The sequence below is a fragment of the Orycteropus afer genome, unplaced genomic scaffold, assembly GCF_000298275.1.
Source record: "Orycteropus afer afer isolate SDZICR_OR568_19922 unplaced genomic scaffold, OryAfe1.0 scaffold00030, whole genome shotgun sequence".
Lineage (NCBI taxonomy): Eukaryota > Metazoa > Chordata > Mammalia > Tubulidentata > Orycteropodidae > Orycteropus > Orycteropus afer.
This window is the reverse complement of record NW_006921617.1, coordinates 8876911-8897857: the sequence shown is the minus strand read 5'-3', so window position 1 is coordinate 8897857 and position 20947 is coordinate 8876911. Positions and strand designations below refer to the sequence as shown.

At 42.3% G+C, this 20947-nt stretch overlaps 1 protein-coding gene across 1 annotated transcript in view; it reads left to right on the top strand.

Annotated features, from left to right (window-relative positions):
• Positions 1 to 20947, top strand: part of LAMA3 (laminin subunit alpha 3) — a 434613-nt gene that overhangs the window by 260542 nt on the left and 153124 nt on the right. The window contains exons 25-32 of the mRNA XM_042780249.1: positions 204 to 312; positions 6321 to 6418; positions 7742 to 7886; positions 9117 to 9243; positions 9331 to 9470; positions 12089 to 12204; positions 13603 to 13814; positions 15270 to 15474. Of these exons, the coding sequence (XP_042636183.1) occupies positions 204 to 312; positions 6321 to 6418; positions 7742 to 7886; positions 9117 to 9243; positions 9331 to 9470; positions 12089 to 12204; positions 13603 to 13814; positions 15270 to 15474 (1152 nt within the window). The remainder of the gene's footprint in view (positions 1 to 203; positions 313 to 6320; positions 6419 to 7741; positions 7887 to 9116; positions 9244 to 9330; positions 9471 to 12088; positions 12205 to 13602; positions 13815 to 15269; positions 15475 to 20947) is intronic.

Below are 20947 nucleotides of genomic sequence, written 5' to 3'. Positions count from 1 at the left end.
AAAAGACAAATTCTGACACACTTGGGGTCACCATTAGTAGGGGTCGAATGGACATCAACTGGCTTTTATCTCTCTTCAGTTTGTGCAGGAAAATTCACTGTTGTTCATCCAGTTATTTACAGGAGGAGCTGAGGAGCAATCAAGTCCCACACAGGGAGGTACACAATGAGAGTCAGACTTAGCACCTTCTGTTCCCTCCCCAGCATCCTCTGCAGGAGTGCTGTGATTGATCACACACACCGCATTGCTGTATATGAGCTACTGGCAGATGTGGACGTTCAGCTCAAGGCACATATGGCCCGATTACTTCTGGTATGTTTCCATTTTACCCATTGAAATTTAGAAGTATTTTGTTGATATCTATATTTTTAAAACCTTATTAGAATTTTCACTAGGATTACATTACATCTGTAAGATTAACCTGTGAAGAATTGCTGGTATAATGTTTATTCTCCCTATTTAGAATCTTGACTTAATTTCTTTGAGCCTCTTTACATCATTCAATAAAGTTTAGTCATCAGATTTGAGCATATGTCACAAAACTCATTTCATTATTTTTTATTTGCTCTATTATGAATGAAATATCTTTTGACATGTTACCTATTTTATTTTTATTGCTATTACTGTGGTTGTTAGGTGCCGTTGAGTTGTCTCCCACTCACAGAGACCCTATGCACAGCACAACGAAACACTGCCCAGTGCTGTGCCAGCCTTGTGATCCTTGCTATACCTGAGCCCATTATTATCGCCATTTTGTCAATCCATCTCATTGAGGGCCTTCCCCTTTTTTGTTGACTCCACTTTACCAAGCCTGATATTCTTCCTCAGGGAATGGTTTCTTCTGACAACATGACCAAAGTAGGTGAGATGAAGTCTGGCCATTCTCACTGCCAAGGAGCATTCTGGCTGCATTTCCTCCAGGATAGATCTGTTAGTTCTTTTAGCAGTCCATTGTACTCTTAGATTTCTTCTCCAACATCACAACTCAAAGCATCAACTCTTGTTCAGTCTTTCTTATTCATTGTCCAGCTCTCACATTCATAAGAGGCAATTGAAAATAGTATGGTTTGGGTTAGGTGCACCTTAGTCTTCAAGGAGACATCTTTGCACTTCATCACTTGAAAGAAGTCTTTTGCAGCAGATTTGCCTAATGACAATACGTCAGCTGATGTCTTGACTGCTGCTTCCATTGGTGTTGATTGTAGAATCAAGTAATGTGAAGTCCTTGACAACTTCAATCTTTTCTCCATCCATTGTGAAGCTGTTTATTGGATCACTTGTGATGATTTTTGTTTTCTTTGAGTGTAATCCATACTGCAGACTGTAGTCTTTAATCTTCATCAGTAAGTGCTTCAAATCATCCTCACTTTCAGCAAGCAACATTATGTCATCTGCATATTGCAGACTGATAATGAGTCTTCCTCCAATCCTGATGCCATGTTCTTTTTCATATAATCCAACTTCTCAGATTATTTGCTCAGCATATAGATTGAATAAATGTGGTGAAAGAATACAACCCTGATGCACTCTCTTCCTGATTTTAAACCATGCAGTGTCCCCTTGTTCTGTTTGAATGACAGCCTCCTAGTCTATGTACAAGTTCCTTATGAGTACAATCAAGTGTATCAAGTGTTCTGGAATTGCCAGTCTTCTCAATGTTACCCACAATTTGTTATGATCCACACAATCCAATGCTTTTGCGCCATCAATAAAATGTAAGTAGACATCTTTCTGGTATTTTCTTTCAGCTAAGATCCATCTGACATCAGCAATGATATCCCTCATTCCATATCCTCTTCTGTATCCAGCTTGCATTTCTGGAGCTTGCATTTCTGGAAGTTCCCTGTCATACTGCTGCAACCGTTTTTTAATTATCTTCAGTAAGATTTTACTTGGGTGTGATATTAATGATATTGTTCAATAATTTCCATATTCTGTGGAATCACTTTTCTTTGGAATGGGTACAAGTATGGATCTCTTCCAATCACTTGGTCAAGTAGCTGTCTTCCAAATCTCTTGGCATAACCGAGTGAGTGCCTCCAGCAGGTCATCGTTTGTTGGAACATTTCAGTGGGTATTCCATCAATTCCTGGTGCCTTGTTCTTCACCAATTCCTTCACTGCACCTTTGACTTCTTCTCTCAATACCATTAGATTTCCTGAAATGGATGAACATTGAGAAATCCTTTTTAGTACAGTGACTCTGTGTATTCCTTCCATCTTCTTTTGATGTTTCTTGCATCATTCAATGTTTTGCCCATAGCGTCTTTCAATATTGCAACTTGAGGCTTAAAGTTTTCCTCAGTTCTTTCAGCTTGAAAAATGTCAAGCATGTTCTTCCCTGTTGGTTTTCTAACTCTAGGTATTTGCACATTTCATTATAATAATTGGCTTTGTCTTCTTGAGCTGCTTTTTGAAATCTTCTGTTCAGCTCTTTTATCTTGTCATTTCTTACATTTGCTTTAGCTACTCTCCATTCAAGGGCAAGTTGCAGAATCTCTTCTGACATCTATTTTGGTCCTTTTTTCCTTTTTTGTCTTTTAGATGACCTGTTGCTTTCTTCATGGATGATATACTTGATGTCATCCTACAATTCCTCTGGTTTTCAGTCACTGGTGTTCAATGCATTCAATCTGTTCTTTAGATGGTCTCTAAATTCAGGAGGGATATTATCAAGGTCATATTTTGGCTCTCATGGACTTATTTTAATTGTCCTCAACTTCAACTCCAACATGAATATGAACAGTTGATGGTCTGTTCCACAATCAGCTCCTGGCCTTGATTTGGCTGAAGATATTGAACTTCTCCATTGCCTCTTGCCACAGATGTAGTCAGTCTGGTTCCTCTGTATTCTATCTGGTGAAGTCCACGTGCATAGCCATTACTTATGTTGTTGAAAAGTGGTATTTGCAATGAATAAGTTGTTAGTCTTGCAAAATTTTATCATGTGATCTCTAGTATTATTTCTGTCACCAAGGCCGTATTTTCCAACTTTTGGTTAACTCTTCTTTGTTTCCAACTTTTGCATTACAGTCACCAATGATAAGCAGCACATGTTGATTGTATGTTAGGTTAATTTCAGACTGCAGAAGTTGGTAGAAATCTTCAATTTCCTCATCTTTAGCTTTGGTGGTTGGTGCATAGATTTGCATAATAGTACTATTAACTGGTCTTCCTTGTAGGTGTATGGGTATTATCCTATCACTGACAGTGTTGTTCTTCAGGACAGATCTTAAAATAGTCTTTGTGACAATGAATGCCACACCATTCCTCTTCAATCTGCCATTCTTGGCTTAGTAGATCATATGGTTGTCCAATTCAAAATGGCCAAAACCAGTCCATTTCAGCTCATTAATGCCTAGGATATCGATCTTTATGTGTTCCACTTAATTTTTTGACAAGTTCCAATTTTTCTAGATTCATACTTTGTACATTCCATGTTCCAATTATTAATGGACGTTTGCATCTGTTTCTACTCATTTTGAGTCATGGCAATGGAGCTCCCAAAAGCTTTGCTCTATCCATATCACCAGGGTTGTCTGTACTCTGAGGAGTCAGCTTTTCCCCAGTCAAATTCTGAGTGCCTTCTGACCTGATGGGCTTGTCTTCCAGCAATATATTGGACAATGTTTCAGGGTTATTCATAAAGTTTTCCAGCTATATATCAGACAGTGTTTCACTGCTATTCATAAGGTTTTCACTGGCCAATTATTTAAGAAGTGGATGACCTCTTCCTTCTTCTGAGTCAGTCTTATTTTAGAATCTCTGCTGAAACCTGTCCACCATGGGTAACCCTGCTGACATTTTGCAACGTCAGTGGCATAGCCTCCAGCCTCACAGCAACATGAAAGCCACCACAGATGACAAACTGACAGACAAATTTGTCTCCCTTAGTTGTTCCTAACCACTCTGCACCCACCTACCTTGGCCCCATCCCTAAAATGGATAGAGCCACCCCCAAGCGAAGCAGCCCCAAGCCCCATGTGCCTGCCTACCTTGGGCCCCAGACTTAAAATAGATAGAGCCAACCCCAAGGAAGGTAGCCCTGAGCCCTGTGCACCCACTACCTTGGGCCCCATTCTTACACTTATGCAGGTATATACAAATGCCATGGGTTATTGTTTCTTTTCTTTCCTACTTTATTATTTTATTATTACTATTAGTTTTTTAAGGAGCTCTGGTAGCATAGTGGCAAAGGCACTTGACTGCTAACCAGAAGTCTGGCGGTTCAAACCCACCAGCCTCTCCTCAGAAGGAAGATGGGGCAATCTACTTCCGTAGTGATACTGCCTCGGAAACCCAAGGAGGGGTCGCTATGGGTCGGGTTCGACTCGATGGCACATAACAACAACAACAACAACATTAGTTTTTTAAGAGCTCTGGTAGTGCAGCGGTTAAGGCATTGGGCTGGTGACCAGAAGGCTGGCAGTTCAAACCCACAGCAGCTCTGGAGAAGGAAGATGCAACAATCTACTTCTGTAAAGATTTATAGCCTTGGAAACCGTATGGCTTGCTATAAGTCAGAATTGACTCAGTGTCAGTGGGGTTTTGGTTTGGAATTAGCATTTTGGCAAATTCTTTCAGAACTTTGAAGTTTATATCACCTAGTATGTTTTTCTTTCAAGGTATTGTTACTCTACTTGAAAAAGAGTATGATTCATGTTCAGGGGCCATAATAGATGGATTCTGATAGAGTGAGAGAGAAATGTAGAACAGAACCTCAAATTCTTAAAAAAATCTAGATTTATTAAGCTGGTTGAAACTGGAAGACTCCCAAAGACTCTTGCCCTGAGATATTCTTTAAACATTGACCATAAACTAGCCCCCAAGGTCACCTTTTAGCTAAATAATAGATTGGCTCCTGAAAGAAAGATATCACTTGTGAGTACTGCACTCCTTCGAAAAAGTCATCTGTATGAGACCAAACAGTCAACATTTACTTTAATACAAAGATAAGGTAGGGGACCAGGAAAACTAGTTTAATGGAAGTGCAACAACCAGAATGGAAATAATGAGAATGTTCTTGCATTGTGAAGAATGTACCCCATGCCACCGAACAACTTGTGCAGAAATTGTTGAATAGGAACCTAAACTGCTGGGTAAGCCTTCACCAAAAATACAGTAAAACATTATTTACAAAGAAGAAGAAGAAAAAAAGAAGTATGATTCAGTTCATTAGATGCATACCATTAAGAGTTACAATGACAGGTTTGGCAGCATATATAACCTTCATGTCCACCCTTTTAATGGTACAACTTGAATACTGAGAAATATGATAAACAGAAGTAGTAGTATCTGGTCTAGGAGAGGGTGGTCAGATTTACAATAAATAACCCAAGGAACATAAGAGTATCTTAGCATGAACCAATTTTCTGTTATTGCCATTATTAAGCATGTATCATACCCTGGGAAATGCCAGGCCAGCCTGTTCTAATGTGTTTAAAATATTTGTGCCTGACAGCATTAAAAATTTGAGCTTGCTCTTGAGAAGTGTCTAGAATTCAGTATTTTTTCCTTTTTTAAAAAATATTATAAAATACTGAGACTTTCTTGACAGTCCACATGCATCTTAATATTTGTCTTTGGCAATTTTAATGGGGATGATTCTTCATCTTTTGAGCACAGATTTGCCTTCTTTGAAGTAGTTCAGTGTCATTCAGAAGCTTGTCTGACTAGCATAAAACATCCATGAGGACAGAGGCATTGTCCACTGTGGTTTTGTAGGACACCTCAGTGTTAGTGCCTGGTGTGTAGTAGGTATTCAATAAAATTTTTGCTGTTGCTATTGAATAAGCTTTGTGATCAAGCTGGTAATACAATTTGATTTAAAATAAAATATACTTATCAGTTAATGACTGAGTTTCTCATGTGACTCAAAAACTGCCGCTAGAGATAGGTCCATGAGCAACATCCAGGTGTACCTGAGATTCGATCACCTTTATTAAGGATTGTTTCTCACAGGAGCAGCCCTGTCTCTGAGCAGCAGGCTCCCTGGTCACCCACCAGATCCTCCCCCAGTGTCAGCAGGAAAGAAAAGAGGCACTGAAAGTCACTGAACAGATTAGAACTTTCCTATGATTTTCTTCTCTGTTTTATTTCTGTAGTAATTCCAAAATCAATTTCAGTCAATGGTCCTGTGTACAAGTAAAAGGATTTGTGGCACATACTGATGCCATGGAGACTGCCATCTTATAGTTTTTACTGTTTTAATATAACAGTTACATTTCATCTGGATGAAGCTTTTACTTAGTATGTGTTTGGCCATACCATTGGTTTTGTTGATAACTGCGATGAACTTTTTGCACTGTATTTGCTTGACAGCATCAAATTTGTATTATACCAATTGAAGAATTCTCAACTGAATATGTGAAACCTCAAGTCCACTGCATTGCCAGTTATGGGCACTTTTTAAATCAAAGGTAATGTGCTTCCTTTCTTTCTCCCTAATTTATGCTTTGAGTAATACTGTAATGTCATACTCAACTGTAGAATGAGGATAGGCCAGGGTACTAAAGGCTTGTGATGGAAAAACATTAAGCTGTATGATTAACCCTGGCAGTCTCTGCAGAATTCCATAATATCGGGAAGCTGACATAGGAGTGAAATGGTTAAGCCTAACCCTTGAGGATGGTTACCCTGAGTTCTGTTTTGAGCCCACACAAAGACTCACCTTGTATAATACTTTAATCTCTGTGCCTGAAGCGATTCACTTGAAACACCATGAAAATAATGACCTACCTCACAACTATGTTATGAGAATTAACTAACATATGATGATGGGAGTTTTGGTAGGATTTTTTTTTTTTTTTTTGCATACTACCCTCAGCCTGGACACATCTGATCATTCAGCCTTTGGTAGGATTGTTTTGATATAGATGCAACAATATATGCATAGTCATGATATCTGCTTCACATGGTTAGCAAATCTGGCTGTGCTTTGAAGATGTATATCTGTTCTTTGTTTTTATATAGTTTTAAGTCAACGTTTATTGTCTAGATGTTTATTATATTTATATCATTTTAACAATGGATTTTAGTTCTGGAAAGGTAAGTTTCAATGAAGCTTATTTGGCTTCAGAATTAAGATTTTTCTTTCTGTTTTAACTATAGGCATACCTCAGAGATATTGTGGGTTTAGTTCCAGACCATCACAATAAAGCAAATATCACAATAAATCAAGTCACATGAAATTTTTGGTTTCCCAGTGCATATAAGTTATATTTATGCTGTACTGTAGTTTATTAGGACAGACCGACATTTCATTCTGTTGTACAAAGGATAGCTGTGAGTTGGAACCTACTCGACAGCACCTGATAACAACGATATAGTCTATTAACTGTGCAGTAGCGTTATGAGAAGTTTGAAATATTGTGAGAATAACCAAAATGTGGCTCAGAGACATGAAGTGAGCACATGCTGTTGGAAAAATGGTGCCAGTAGACTGGCTTGATGCAGGGTTGTCACACACATTCAATTTGTAAAAACACAGTGTCTCCAAATTGCAGTGAAGCAAAGCACAATAAAATGAGGTATACCTGTGACTGTATTGGGCAGGCAGCTGGAATTCATACGGCCCAAGGACTACTCTGAGTATCATTATATAAAAATCTCTAAAGTTCTGTGGCCTCTGCAGAACTGGGTCCTTTCGATGCTTATACAGCTTATGCTCAGAGACTGTTTCTTCACTGATTGCAAATTTTTGTTTTTTTCAAAATAAGATTGTAAAATCTTCTGTTTTCCAGTGCCACCTGTGTCTCCCTGACCCACGAAGCTCCTCCAGCTGCTTTAATTTTGGATGCCCCGAGTCGTGAACCTTCCTCTTTCCTGCCCCAGGATCCTTCACCTTCTGCTAAAGTTGTTTCTGGAATCACCTTGAAGGCACCACAGGTAGGACCCTCCTCAAGAGTATTCTTTCTACACCAGAGGGTCTCCAAGTATGGTCCCTGGACCAGCAGTATCTGCATAACCTGGGAACTGGTTGGAAATGCAAATTTTCAGGCTGCATCCCATAGCTCCTGAGTCAGACACTCTGGGGATGGGACCAGCAGTCTCTGCTCCAACAAGCCCTCTAGGTAAATTTGATATACCTAAAGTTTGAGAATCTCTGCTCTCACCTGTGGAAACTCCAGAAATGCAGGGATCTGTTAGTTCTGTCTGTGAACACTCCAGCCTGAAGTTTTCTTTCTTTCTTGGATCTCTGTCCATGCATTTATTTGGAATTTTCTGTAGTCGTCCATCTTGTGTTGTTGTTGTTATGTGCTGTCGAGTTGGACCTGACTCATAGCTACCCTTCCTTGGGTTTCTGAGGCAGTATCACTACTGAAGTAGATTGCCCCATCTTCCTTCCGAGGAGTGGCTGGTGGGTTTGAACCGCCAGCCTTCTGGTTAGCAGTCAAGTGCCTTAACCACTATGCTACCAGAGCTTGGGCTGTTTCTGTTTATCTTTGTTGAGCTTATGTGTTATCTTCTCAAGCTGCACTGTAAACACTTTCAGAAGAAACAACTTTTGTTGTCTCCCCCTTGCACTTACATGCCTTGCAAGTAGAAAATTAATTAAATAAAATTGATCAATATTTATTGGTTAATCATCTAGAGCACCAGGTAAAGTATAATACCATAATGCTTTTTTGTTGTTGTTGTTGTTCACTTTAAACTACAAACTCTCAGGACATTTTTTGTTCTGTGCTATGGAAATATGCTTCATGTTTGTTCTGATAGTGTTCTGTTCTTGTAATCCTAACGATTGCTTATGTCCATTTGCATAGCACCTTGTTTGGAAATACGTTAGATCTGAGAGATAAAATTTAGTTGGATTTCACGTGGGAAAGGCAGATTTAGTTGCATCTCATATGGGAAATGAGTTGAAATTGAGATGATAAGAGTTCTAATCCTGGTTTTGTTATGAAATTAGTGTATGATCTTTGGCAAGTTATTTACCTCCCTAAATGGCAGTTCTCATCTAAAAGATGAGAGAATTATATTAGATGACCTCTCATTTTTATTTGTTGTTGTTTCGTTGGCCTCTAAATTCTGTGATGCTAATTATTTATAGCTCTTCATTTGAGGTTGTTTTTTAGTTGGTTTGTTTTTCTTTTTTAATTTCATTGTTCCTCTTAGAACCAGGTGACCCTGAGAGGACACGTACCACACCTGGGCCGATACACCTTTGTTATCCATTTTTATCAGCCAGCGCACCCCACGTTCCTTGCACAGGTGTTTGTGGATGGAGTGCGGCGGTGGTCAGGTGAGCCGCCATGAGCAAGCCCTGCCAGCTGCCGGCCTTGAACCTCACTTGCCGTAGTGGGACGTGAACTCTTCTCTCTTTGTCTAGGTTCCTTCAGCGCCTCTTTTTGCCCCCATGCACTTGGCTGCCGAGACCAAGTCATCTCTGGAGGTCAGGTTGCATTTGACATCTCAGAGCCTGAGTTTGCTGTGACTGTGAAGGTTCCAGAAGGAAAGTCCTTAATATTGGTGTGTTCCACTCATTCCTCAGCTTGCTGTTCATGTGGCTGCTATGGTTGGCAGTTCTCAGTGTTTATTTGGTTCATGGAAACAGTTCCTCCAAGGAATTGAAGTCATATTTATAGAAAAACATGTAACTTTTACAGGTATCTTTTGCAAAAATAAAGAGTGTGTGACAATTAAAATCAGGGGGAATAGGAAAAATTATAGGGAAATTAATAGGAAGAAAAAAGTATCCTCAAAGAGGCTCTGGAAAGGAAATGTCTCAACTTCCTGCCAGTCCCTCCTCTCTCTTCATCTGACTGATCCCTCTCTGAATCTTTTAACATTCCTTTCTTTTTGAAGCTTTCTTCTTTTGGTTCCCGCACACTATTTTCTCTAGCTTTTCTCCCACTTCTTCTAGTGTCCCTTCAGTAATTTCCCTTTCCCCCTTGTCCTATTTCTTGGCATTTTCTCAGGTTCAAATGCCAAGCCCCCTTGTCTTATATCATCTCTCTTCGGATAACATCTACTCCCACTGATTCTGATCTTCCTCCATTTCACCTCCATCTGAAAACTTATCTCCAGTCTTTCCTGAGCTCCAAGACCAATATGTGACCATCCCCATAGCCATATTGTTCACAAGTTCCTCAAACCTAGCCTGTTTCCTGCCAAGCCAGGGCGTCCCCTACCCTGTTTATCATCTTGGTTGATGGAATCATGTTCACCCAATGGCCAGAGTCACCAATAATGCCTTCTCTTCTCCTTCTTCTTCTTCTGTAGCTAGTCACCAAGTGTGGTGGTTTCTCCTTCCATCCTATCTCCTAACCACATCCATTCCATCCATTCAGTTCTAGTCCTATTGCTCTGGTTATACCATCCTTTCACTTGGCCTGGTCCAGGACCTCCTGCCCAGCCTCCCTTCTTCCATTCGATCTTCTACACGATTACTTAGGTGTCTAAAGCAGATCCGATCGTGCCATTCTACCTGACCACCTTCCCTGCTTCCTCATTACCTATAGGATACAGTACACACATACCCATGCTTCACTTTGGCTTCCAGGGCCCTCTCAGCCTACTTCTAATTCATCTTTCATTTACCTTTCCCACCATTGTCCTCTTCCATGCCCCACCCCAACCACCTCAGACTCTGGAATTACTAGCCCATTCCCAAGGCCCCAGAAAATGCCATTTCCTCTCATACCACTAGGCTTTCTCATGTTGTCCCTTTGTGTAGAATTTCCTGCCCACTTCTCTGCCTGAAGAGACTTGCTGGCCCAGGTCCAAATTAATCAGTCTTCTCTGTAAAACCAACCAGGGAGTCAGGAAACATTTCTCTACCCTTCTCTATGGCCCTCTAGTACCATGCTCACATCTCCTTTTCTCTCTAAAGATGTCCTCTTCCTAGGAGATAGGGACCTTATTTTATTTTATTTGTCTTGTATCCCCTGTGCCTGGAACATTGGCTGTTACATGATGCTTGGCAAATGATTTTTGAATCATATAATCCAAGAGGAATAGATAAGAGCTCTAAATTGGTGAGCAGTTGATAAAGAGGTTTGACATATCCTACAGCATTTGCTATTGGTACAGTCTGATATACACAGGTACGGAGAACCCAGAGATACTATTAAAGGCCTGGGCTACACTTAATTATGCTAAGGTCTGAGGTATGATGCAAAGTTCAGAAGAGAATCACCAGAGCAACCCTAAGACCAGTGTAATCTATGGTCTTAGGTTCTCCATTAGTCCTGCCACTTGGTTTGCTTGCTCATTGTCTTAGTTCTCTAGAGCTGCTATCACAGAAAGACCAAAGGTAGATGCTTTAACAAACAGAAATTTATTCTCTCACAGTTTAGGAGTCTAGAAGTCCATATTCAGAGCGCCAGCTCTAGGGGAAGGGTTTCTCTCCCAGTGTCTCTTGGTCCTGGGAGGAGCCTAGTACAGGGACCCTTGGTCCAAAGTTACACTCTGCTTCCGGCTCTTCTTTGCTCTATCTGCTCTATTCTCTCTCTTTTTATCTCTTGTAGATAAAAGGTGCTGGGCAGGCCACATCCCAGGGAAACCCCCCCTACATCAGATCAGGGCTGTGATGGGATTAAGGTTAATTTTTAAATCCCACCCTAATCCTGTTACAACTGACTGGTTTATCACATCAGATCACATCATGGGGGATCATTACACAACTGCCACATTACAAAAATTACATAACTGCCAAACCACTGAGAATCATGGCCCAGCCCATTTAACACATATTTTGGAGGGATGCAGTTAGGTCTGTGACATTCATGAAAATTCATAATGTCAATCCTAAGGAGCCCAGGGGTGTCCCAGGCATGAATCACAGGGGCTCCTGGGCTTACCCCAGGTCTCTTGTCCCTGTGTAGCACTCCAGGCTGCTGCTTCTCTGAGCGGGAGTCACAAGCGATCTGTCCTGGCCCTCATTTTCTAATTAGGACCATACGTTATTTTTAAGAATGCCTTAGGTTTGTTCTGGTGAGTCTTTTCTTTACATAAAATAATGTTTCATTTGGTCTTGAGTTTAACAATAAAGAGCATTGTTCCTAGAGGAGAAAAAGTATAATGAATATCTTTCCGTGTGCCCTATTTTTGGAAGTCCAAAGACACTCTGATGGATTTCTTTTAAGGTCCGTGTTCTAGTGGTACCTGTGGAGAATTATGACTACCAAATACTACACAAGAAGTCTATGGACAAGTCAGCCGAGTTTATCAACAACTGTGGAGGAAACAGTTTTTATATTGAGTGAGTGCTGCAGTGTGGAATGCCGTGGAATGCCGGAGGCACTGCTGTGTTTCCAGCCAGGGGACGGCTGTGGGGAGGGGTGGCCTATGGCTCTGTCTTCTCCTTTTACCATCCATAGGAATGGCAGAGAGTCTAGATGGGGGCTAGGAAATGCCCTTTCTCCACACTGACCATCCTTCAATGGCCCTGTGGTGTGTTGTCCGGGCAGGATCACTGTCCGCAACTTTGAACTCAGCCGAGATCCACTCTCTATGCTGGGATTCCCAGACTATTAGGAGTGTCTCTTCCTTTCTGATACTTCCTGTTTGCCAACTCAGATTCCTAAAAGCTGGCACACCCAGTGCCCTCCATTAGAAGGGATGCCAGCCTTGATTCCCCTCTGCTTTGCCATCTTACTGAGTGGAGTATCAAAGACATGACACCCTGTGCTCTCTCCCGGTCTCCTGGATGTTTAGTGCCTGGGACAGCCTCAGCGTCATGCTCCTGCCATTATCTTTTGCGCACCCACCTTGTAGGTTTCTTGAGGAACCTGGGAGCTCCAGAGGACCATGGGAGACAGAAGCCTCCAGTAGTGTGATTATTAAGAGCTAAGGCTCTGGGGTCAAGCAGCTACAGCCGTTCCATAGCTCCGTGCCTGCTCAGCCACTCCATAGCTCCGTGGTCTTAGGAATGTCACTTAACTTCTAGGAGCCTCAGTTGCCGTATCTGTGAAATGGGACTTAGGCTTGACTTCTTGGGTGCTTGTGAAGTTAAGTGAGACATATATAAAGCTTTTAGCACATGGTACCTGGCACTTAGCGTTCCATAAATGTTGGCAATTCTCTTTTTTATTATTATTATTATTATATATATAGATGTACTCAACAACTTCTCTTTTCGTAACAGCTTAAAAAAAAAAAAACAAAAAACTCACTGCCGTCAAGTTGATCCTGACTCATAGTGACCCCTCCTTGGGTTTCGGAGGTGGTATCTCTATGGAAGTAGATTGCCCAATCTTCCTTCCGAGGAGTGGCTGGTGGGTTTGAGTCTCTAGCCTTCTGGTTAGCAGTCATAATTGACATACCATACAATTGATCCCACAGGTATATGTTTTCAACCTTTTATTCCACTCCCCCCACAAAGTCTCTGCCACCTGTGCTGTGATAGGTCCTCCTTAGAGTAGATGGGTGGGGATGAAGGACCATCAATCAGGGTTAGAGTTAAGGTAGGATAGATGGATGGAGATGTCACTAGTTATGCATTCAGGAGTAGGGTGCTTTCTCACTTTTCCCAGACTCCAGGGCTTCTCCCCAAAGACACTGCTGTGTGGGGCCAATGGAGAAAGGGCATGTGGGCCTGCTAGGATGCTTTCTGAGCTACCTCCTGTCATCCCACCATGAATTACTTTTGTCTCCACAGCCCCCAGACAGCCTCCACGTTCTGTAAGAACTCTGCCAGGTCCCTGGTGGCCTTGTACAATGATGGTGCACTGCCCTGTGAGTGCCACCCTGCTGGGGCCCTGAGCCAGACCTGCAGCCCAGAGGGTGGGCAGTGCCTGTGCCAGCCCAATGTCATCGGGCGACAGTGCACCCGCTGTCAGACAGGCTACTACGGATTCCCACACTGCAGGCGTAAGTACAGCCCAGTCATTGGGGCCACTCTGCCTCCCAGCGGATGGTGCACACACACTGATTGTTCATCTGGAACAGTACTTCCAAATTTACTGTACAGAGGAATCACCTGGAGATCTTGCTAAAGTGTGGATTCTGATTCAGCAGGCCTGAGGACCTGAGATTCTGCATTTTTAATGCACACCTAGATGTTGTCCATGCTGCTGGTCTAGGGACCACTCTCACAGTAGCAAAGTTCTAGAAAGTATATATTTATGTTTACTGAACTGTGCAGTCCCTGCACTTGGCAAAGCAGATGAGTGTAAATAGCCTTAAGCATCACACTTTTGGACAGATCAGCCCCCTTTCTAGTGAGTGGAAGCCCATTCACTTTTTGTTGCTTAACTAAAACTCAACTGAAATAGAGGGACCAGGGATGCACGGCCATCCCCTTCACTGAACCAGAAACCCTTGGGCCTTTAGGAACTGTTCTGTGGCCTAGATGTCTTGTTGCCTGAGGTCAGCCTCATGACAAGTGACAAAGTGAGGAGTACAGGGGTAGTGCAAACAGAGCCCCTGTCTCTGGCCTGAGGCACTGAGCCTACAGGATGAGGAGCTGCTCCAAGAGCTATGAGGAGCCCACTCACTTCATTACTTGAATAAGAGGTCCCACATAAGAATGGCGTGAGACAGAAACTGGGTGGGTTCCTCTGTGTCTGCCTCAGAGCCTATTGGTATGCTGTGCCTCATTCAGCATTCAAGCACTACAGACACCATGCACTGTTGAGACCTGACCTGGAGCAATGGGCCTTTCCAATCAACCATGGTCAATAATGTCTATCTTACTTAGACAGACTTCTCCAGAGACACAGCACCAGTAAGATATATATATATATATATATATATATATATATATATATATATATATATATACACACACACATTCATACATAAACATCTATATGTCAGAGGAGCTCTGGTGGCATAGTGCCTAAGGCATTTGACTGGTAACCAGAAGGCTGGAGGTTCAAACCCACCAGCCACTCCTCGGAAGGAAAATTGGGCAATCTAACTTCCGTAGTGATACTGCCTCGGAAACCCAAGGAGGGGTTGCTATGAGTCGGATCTGGCTCGACAGCAATGAGTTTGGTTTTTTTATCTCTCAGAAGCTCTGATGGCACAGTGGTTAAAGCATTATGGAGGGTAATCTGCTTTACTAAGATCAACAGATTTAAATTCTAATCACATATAGATACTGTCACAGCAACATGTAGACTAGTGTTTGACCAAACAATAGGTCTCCATAACTGAGTCAAGTTGACACGTAAAATTCACCCTCACAGTGTCCATAGTGAAGGAACGCAAGATATTTCTCCTAGGCCCCTTGGAAGTGTCTTGAACTCCTAGAAGTTGGTGCAGTCCTGTGGATTCAGGTGGCTTTTGATCTTTAGTTGGTGTTACTTTATCCCCCACCAGTGTGCAACTGTGGCCGGCGCCTCTGCGAGGAGACCACGGGAACATGCCTCTGCCCACCCCACACAGTCAGGCCCCAGTGTGAGGTGTGTGAAATGCATTCCTTCAGCTTCCACCCCCTGGCTGGCTGTGAGGGCTGCAACTGCTCCAGGAAGGGTTCCATGAGGGCAGGAACCCATGAGTGTGACAGAGTCAGTGGGCAGTGCAGGTGAGTTCAGGGGATTGACCTGCTAAGGACTTAGTATGGATGGGTAAGTTAAGATGCCCTGTTTCCACACACCATTCGTTGTTACTTTCCACTTCTGATGGTCTCAGGAGTGCACTGCATTTACCTCAAGCCTTTATTTTTGTGGCTGTTTAGAAAGAGTTTCCCAACCAGAATGGATTACAGGTTTGTGAGGTAATTGGTCTCCTCAGGCCTCAAGGGTATCAAGCTCCCAATGATTAAAAAGGCAAGAAGCACTGATTTATATGTAATTTAGTCATCTGTTTCTTCCATGATGGCCAAAACTTACTTTCTGTTAACTTGTGTTGATCACTATACATTTTTTTCAGGTGTAGGTTCCAAATCTTCCTTCTAGTGTTATCTGGCAGTTTTGTGAAGAACATGCAAGACAAAGTCTGAAATCCTTGAGCCTACTGCCATAAATCAGGCGGGCTAGCATCAGGGGTGGTGAATGGGGAGGGAGGGAGGTAGTCAGGACCTGGAGAGCCTAACCAGAGAGTGGGGAAGCCATCACAGGCACCACTGGTCTGTCCAATGCACAATAGCTACAAGAGGAGTACAAAGCAGGAGTGGCTCAAGCAGATATTGTCTTCCTAAGAGCTTTGGTTCATGAATCAGGCTCTGCGTCTAGAGCAGTGGTGAGCAGTGACATTGAATGATAGTGGCCAGTATCTTATGACTCTAAGTGACTAGTCCAGTCTCAGCAGGATTGGAGGGGACAAAGAACAGGATTCAGTCTCCTAGAAAGAGAAAACTCACTGCCGTCGAGTCAATCTCGACTCATAGCGACCCCTGTTGGGTTTCCAAGGCAGTATATCTACCAAAGTAGATTGCTCAGTCTTCCTTCTGAAGAGTGGCTGGTGGATTTGAACCACCGGCCTTCTGGTTAGCAGTCAAAATGCCTTAGGCACTACACCACCAGAGCTCCCTTAGAAACCGAAGCTGGCAAGAATTACATGTGGGGTTTTATGGCAGGAAAACTGAGCCAGAACATGTAGAATCCTAGCCAGAATGACAGAATGCAAGAAAAGATAGGGTTCACCATCCATCCTATCCACTAACCCCTCACCCGTACCCCAGGTGTACAGCTGTCATAGGGTCTAGGGTCTGAGATTGGGTGTGAGAGCTGGGAGAAGCTTGGGGTTAGCTATGTTTGGTTTTCCTAAGGAAGGACCCTTTCCCATGCCTTTCATTGTTCTCTGGTGCTCAGCAACTCCTTTATGTTGCCAGTACCTTGTAAGGAAGCTGCGAGAAAACTTTAGTCATGAAACATTCCAAGTCTCTGAAACCACAGGTGTGTGTGAGTCTTTGCTGAGTCAACTCAGCCCTCATCTTTCTCAAACTGTGAGCCTAAACTGAGTGTGATTCACAGGAAAGTTCTGAGGTGATACTTACAGAGGTTTTTAATCACTATTAATGAAGGTTCTGCTCTCTCCAGTGCTCAAGTTATTCTCTGGAAGCAACTCAGGCACTGAGTATTTTATTTTATTTTTCATTGTGATTTGGGTGAAAGTTTACAGAGCAAATTCACTTTCCATACAGCACTTCACATAGACTTCATCTCATGACATTGACTACAATTTACCACAATGCAAGAGCTCCCTTCCCTCTTCCTCCCCATAGTTACTGCTTCCCTGTGTCCTTCCCTCCGTGCACTCTTGTCCCTTGAGCTGTCCCCTGGTGCATACACAAGCCCTCCTATTCTCCCATGATTGTTCTCTCCAAAGAGTGTATCTAACTAGTATAAATGTTCACCTCTTATGCCTGTCTTTTATTTGGCTGGAAGCCACAGGGGTTGGTTCAATTCCAGACCTGAAGGGCAGTTAGGGGCCATAGTCTCAGTGGTTCCATCAGGCTCTATCAGACCAGCAAACCTGCTCTTTTTTTTTTTTTCCCCAAAAGATTTAGGTTTTGTTCCACATTGTTCTCCCGCTCTATCCAGGATCTCCTACATAGCTCCTCCTCTGAGTGGTTGACAGTCGTAGCTGGGCACCATCTAGTTCTTCTGGTCTCATAGTTGTATAGGCTAAGAATCTCATTCAGGCGCTGAGTTCTTAACTGAATGTTCTCTTGTGTGCTGGCTGTACTTATGGGCCTGTGATAATATTTAGCTTATATCCAGTAAGTTGCTAATGTATGAGGAGAATGGCACTTAGTTTGGAAACACAGACATCTACCAGAACCTGGAGGTTGCTAAGGAATAGATATGCACAGATCTTGCCTACAGTCTTGACCTTTATAGAAAGGAGACAGAAGAAGAAAAATGTGTGTGATCCTGTGACTTCATTAATGATTTAGATTTTCTTCTCAAAGAAAAATTGCCTCCACTTCCTCTGTTTCAACTCTTGATCTAAAGAGCACTGGACAAATGGGAGAACCCTATAGATTTGGCCTACCATGTAGCCATGCTGCCTAATTTCAGTGGGGCTATTTGGAATTTCTCTTACCATCTCTACTGTTCTCTCTATTTCACTGTATTGTTTGCTCCCATTATATCTTTTCTACTTTTCTTCCATCGGCTGGTATCATTTTCCTCTCCAAGGCTAACACATCTGTATGCTCTTCATTCCATTCCTTTCTGCCTTTACAAGGGTCCCCTTCCCTCAAATAGCAAATATTTCCCTGTTATTTTCCATTACTCCTTTACCACTGACTTCTCCCTTTTTGTGTTCACATAGGCATCACTCTCTTTCTAGAAAAACAGAATTCTTTATTAATAGGAAACTGATGCATTGGTCATGAACATTTGGCCTTAGAGCTCTAGACTATTTATAAATAAAATGGGTGGCTCTTAATGGAAACATCTACAAGGATAAGAAGATGGGAACATTTCTCTCCTTGAAACCAAGAGAGCAACACTGACATGATCTGACATCTTGCATTTGAACAGGTGGTCATGGCAGAGTTAGTACAATAACAATCAAAAGGCCACTCTGCTACTATTGAAACACTTCTGTAGTTCCTTAGTCAGACACCCTAAAACCCTCAAAACTCCCTAAGCATCTACCAGAGCAAATGAAACTGTACGATTATATCTGGCTTCAAAAAAGGAAATTAAGAATCTTATAAAAAGGGAAGCAGACTGAATTAGGAATAATTGTTTTTGTTTTAATAAAATCAAAGAATAAATCAAAGCGTTTATTTATTTATTCCTTTATGTGAATTTGATTCACACAAGTATTTCAGTAATAAGACAGAGAAGTCTGACAAGTAGAATATGCAGAGTGGAAGCCTTCATATTAAAGTTTGTTGTTCACTCAAGGGACATTGTAGCAGACATCAAGACATAACAAAGGTGGAAAAAACATGGTTCCATTTTAATGGCAGAACAAGCAATATATAATCTTGGGAAAATAAAGAAGAAATTAGATGGAAAAGCAGAAGAGAAAGATAAACAGTGATTCATGGATTGGTTATTAGGAAATGGAAGTCCTGGCTGAAGTTAGAGCTCAGGAATTTATGGTGGCTCAGGAGTCACCACTGGATATTTAGAGCTCCTGTGGCATAGTGGTTAAAGCATTTGATTGCTAACCAAAAGTTTGGTGGCCTGAATCCACCACCTGCCCTACAGGAGATACATTAGGCAGTCTGCTTTTGTAAAGATTTACAGGCTTGGAAATCCTATCAGGCAGTCTACTCTGTCCTAAAGGGTCACTCTGAGTAGGAATTGACTCAGTGGCAGTGGGTTTGGGTTTGGTTTTGGTTTGAAACTATGGAAAACATTATGATGCTCTTGTTAGTTGTCCTCAAGTTGGCTCTGACTCATGGCTACCTGTGGTAGTTAAGGTTGTGTGTCAACTTGGTTGGACTTGGTTGAGTGGCTGGGCAGCTGGATGTAGTTATTCCCCATAGTGAGATTGGTGATTAAGTCCATGGTGGAATCTACTGGAGCAGCTGAGTAGCTGCTTTAGGGATGTGAGCTGCTTCCACTATATAAGAAGCAACATTGAGGAAGGTCTCCATCTTTTGGCATGCTTGAATCCTGCATGTAGTCAAGTCATTATTCAGCAGCCTGCCATGTTGTTTGCCGATCTTGGGAATGTAAATGGGACTTGAATCAATGGTCTGTGGTGTGGTTTGGTAATATTGGGACTGTGCCTTTTTTTACTTGTCAACCTTGGGTTTGTCAGCCTCAGCAGCCAGCATCAGCTGCTGAGTGAAGAGATGCCTCCAGCTGCAGTGGTCCGGAAGCAAGAGGCGGAGCTGAAGCCCAAGGTTGAGGGACCTTCATCCAGCCCCTAGAGCCAGCACTTTGAATTCAGAATTCTAGCCTCCAAAACTATAAGAGAATAAGCTCCTGTTTGTTCAAGCCATCCCATTTGTGGTATATTTTCTGTTAGAGCAGCACAAAGTAATGAAAACCCTACCCCGTGTGCAACAGAATGAACCATTGCCCAGTCCTGCACTGTATTCACTATTGTTGATTCGCTTGTGTCCATGGTTGCAGCCACTGTGTATTTTGAGTGCCTTCCAACCTAGGATGTTCATCTTCCGGCACTGAATCTGACAATATGCTGTTGTGAACCACTGGGTTTTCATTGACTAGAAAATGTATGTTGTTCTTGTAGTTAGTTGCCTTCAAGCTAATTCTGACTCATGCTGACTCCATGTGTTACAGAGTAGAACTGCTCTATAGAGTTTTCTTGGCTGTAATCTTAATGGAAGCAGATTGCCAGGGCTTTTCTTTCACAGTTTTGTTGGATGGGTTTGAATTCCCAACCTTTAGGTTAACTGCCAAGTACAAACTTTGCACCATCTAGGGACCTTCGAAAAGATTATAGTGTTCCCCATATATCATCAAAGGAGCTCTGGTGGCATAGTGCCTAAGGCATTTGACTGCTAACCAGAAGCCTGGCAGTTCAAATCCACCAGCCACTCCTTGGAAGGAAGATTGGGCAATCTACTTCTGTAGTGATAGCACCTTGGAACCCAAGGAGGGGTTGCTGTGAGTCGGATCTGACTCAACGGCAGTGAGTTTGCTTTTTGGTTTTATGTATCACCAAAAACAAATACTAAACCATAAAAGAAGTGCAAGGAAGTACAACCAAGTTCTTAGTTTTTCAATAATGGTTACTTTACTTTTGCTTTTGAAAGCAGAACATCCAATTGAAGGGTTTAGGCTGAGGGTGGACTTTTGGGAGCCAAGCACATAGGTGAGAGTGAATGAGGTCCCAAAGGGAGAAGGCGTAGACACACACGAGGAAAGACCAAGTGCAGGTCTTTGGTGAATTCCCATGTTTAAGTCATGGAAAGAAAAGGAACTGCAAAGGAGATAGAGAGCAGTTAATCAGGTAGGAAGAGAAGCAGTAGAATTCAGTGTTTGAGAATTAGAGGCAGAAAGTTTTAAAGGAAAATAATCAGTCAAATTAGCATAGTGGCTAAGGCACTTGACTGCTAACCAGAAGGCTGGCGGTTCAAACCCACCAGCCACTCCTCGGAAGGAAGGTTGGGCAAT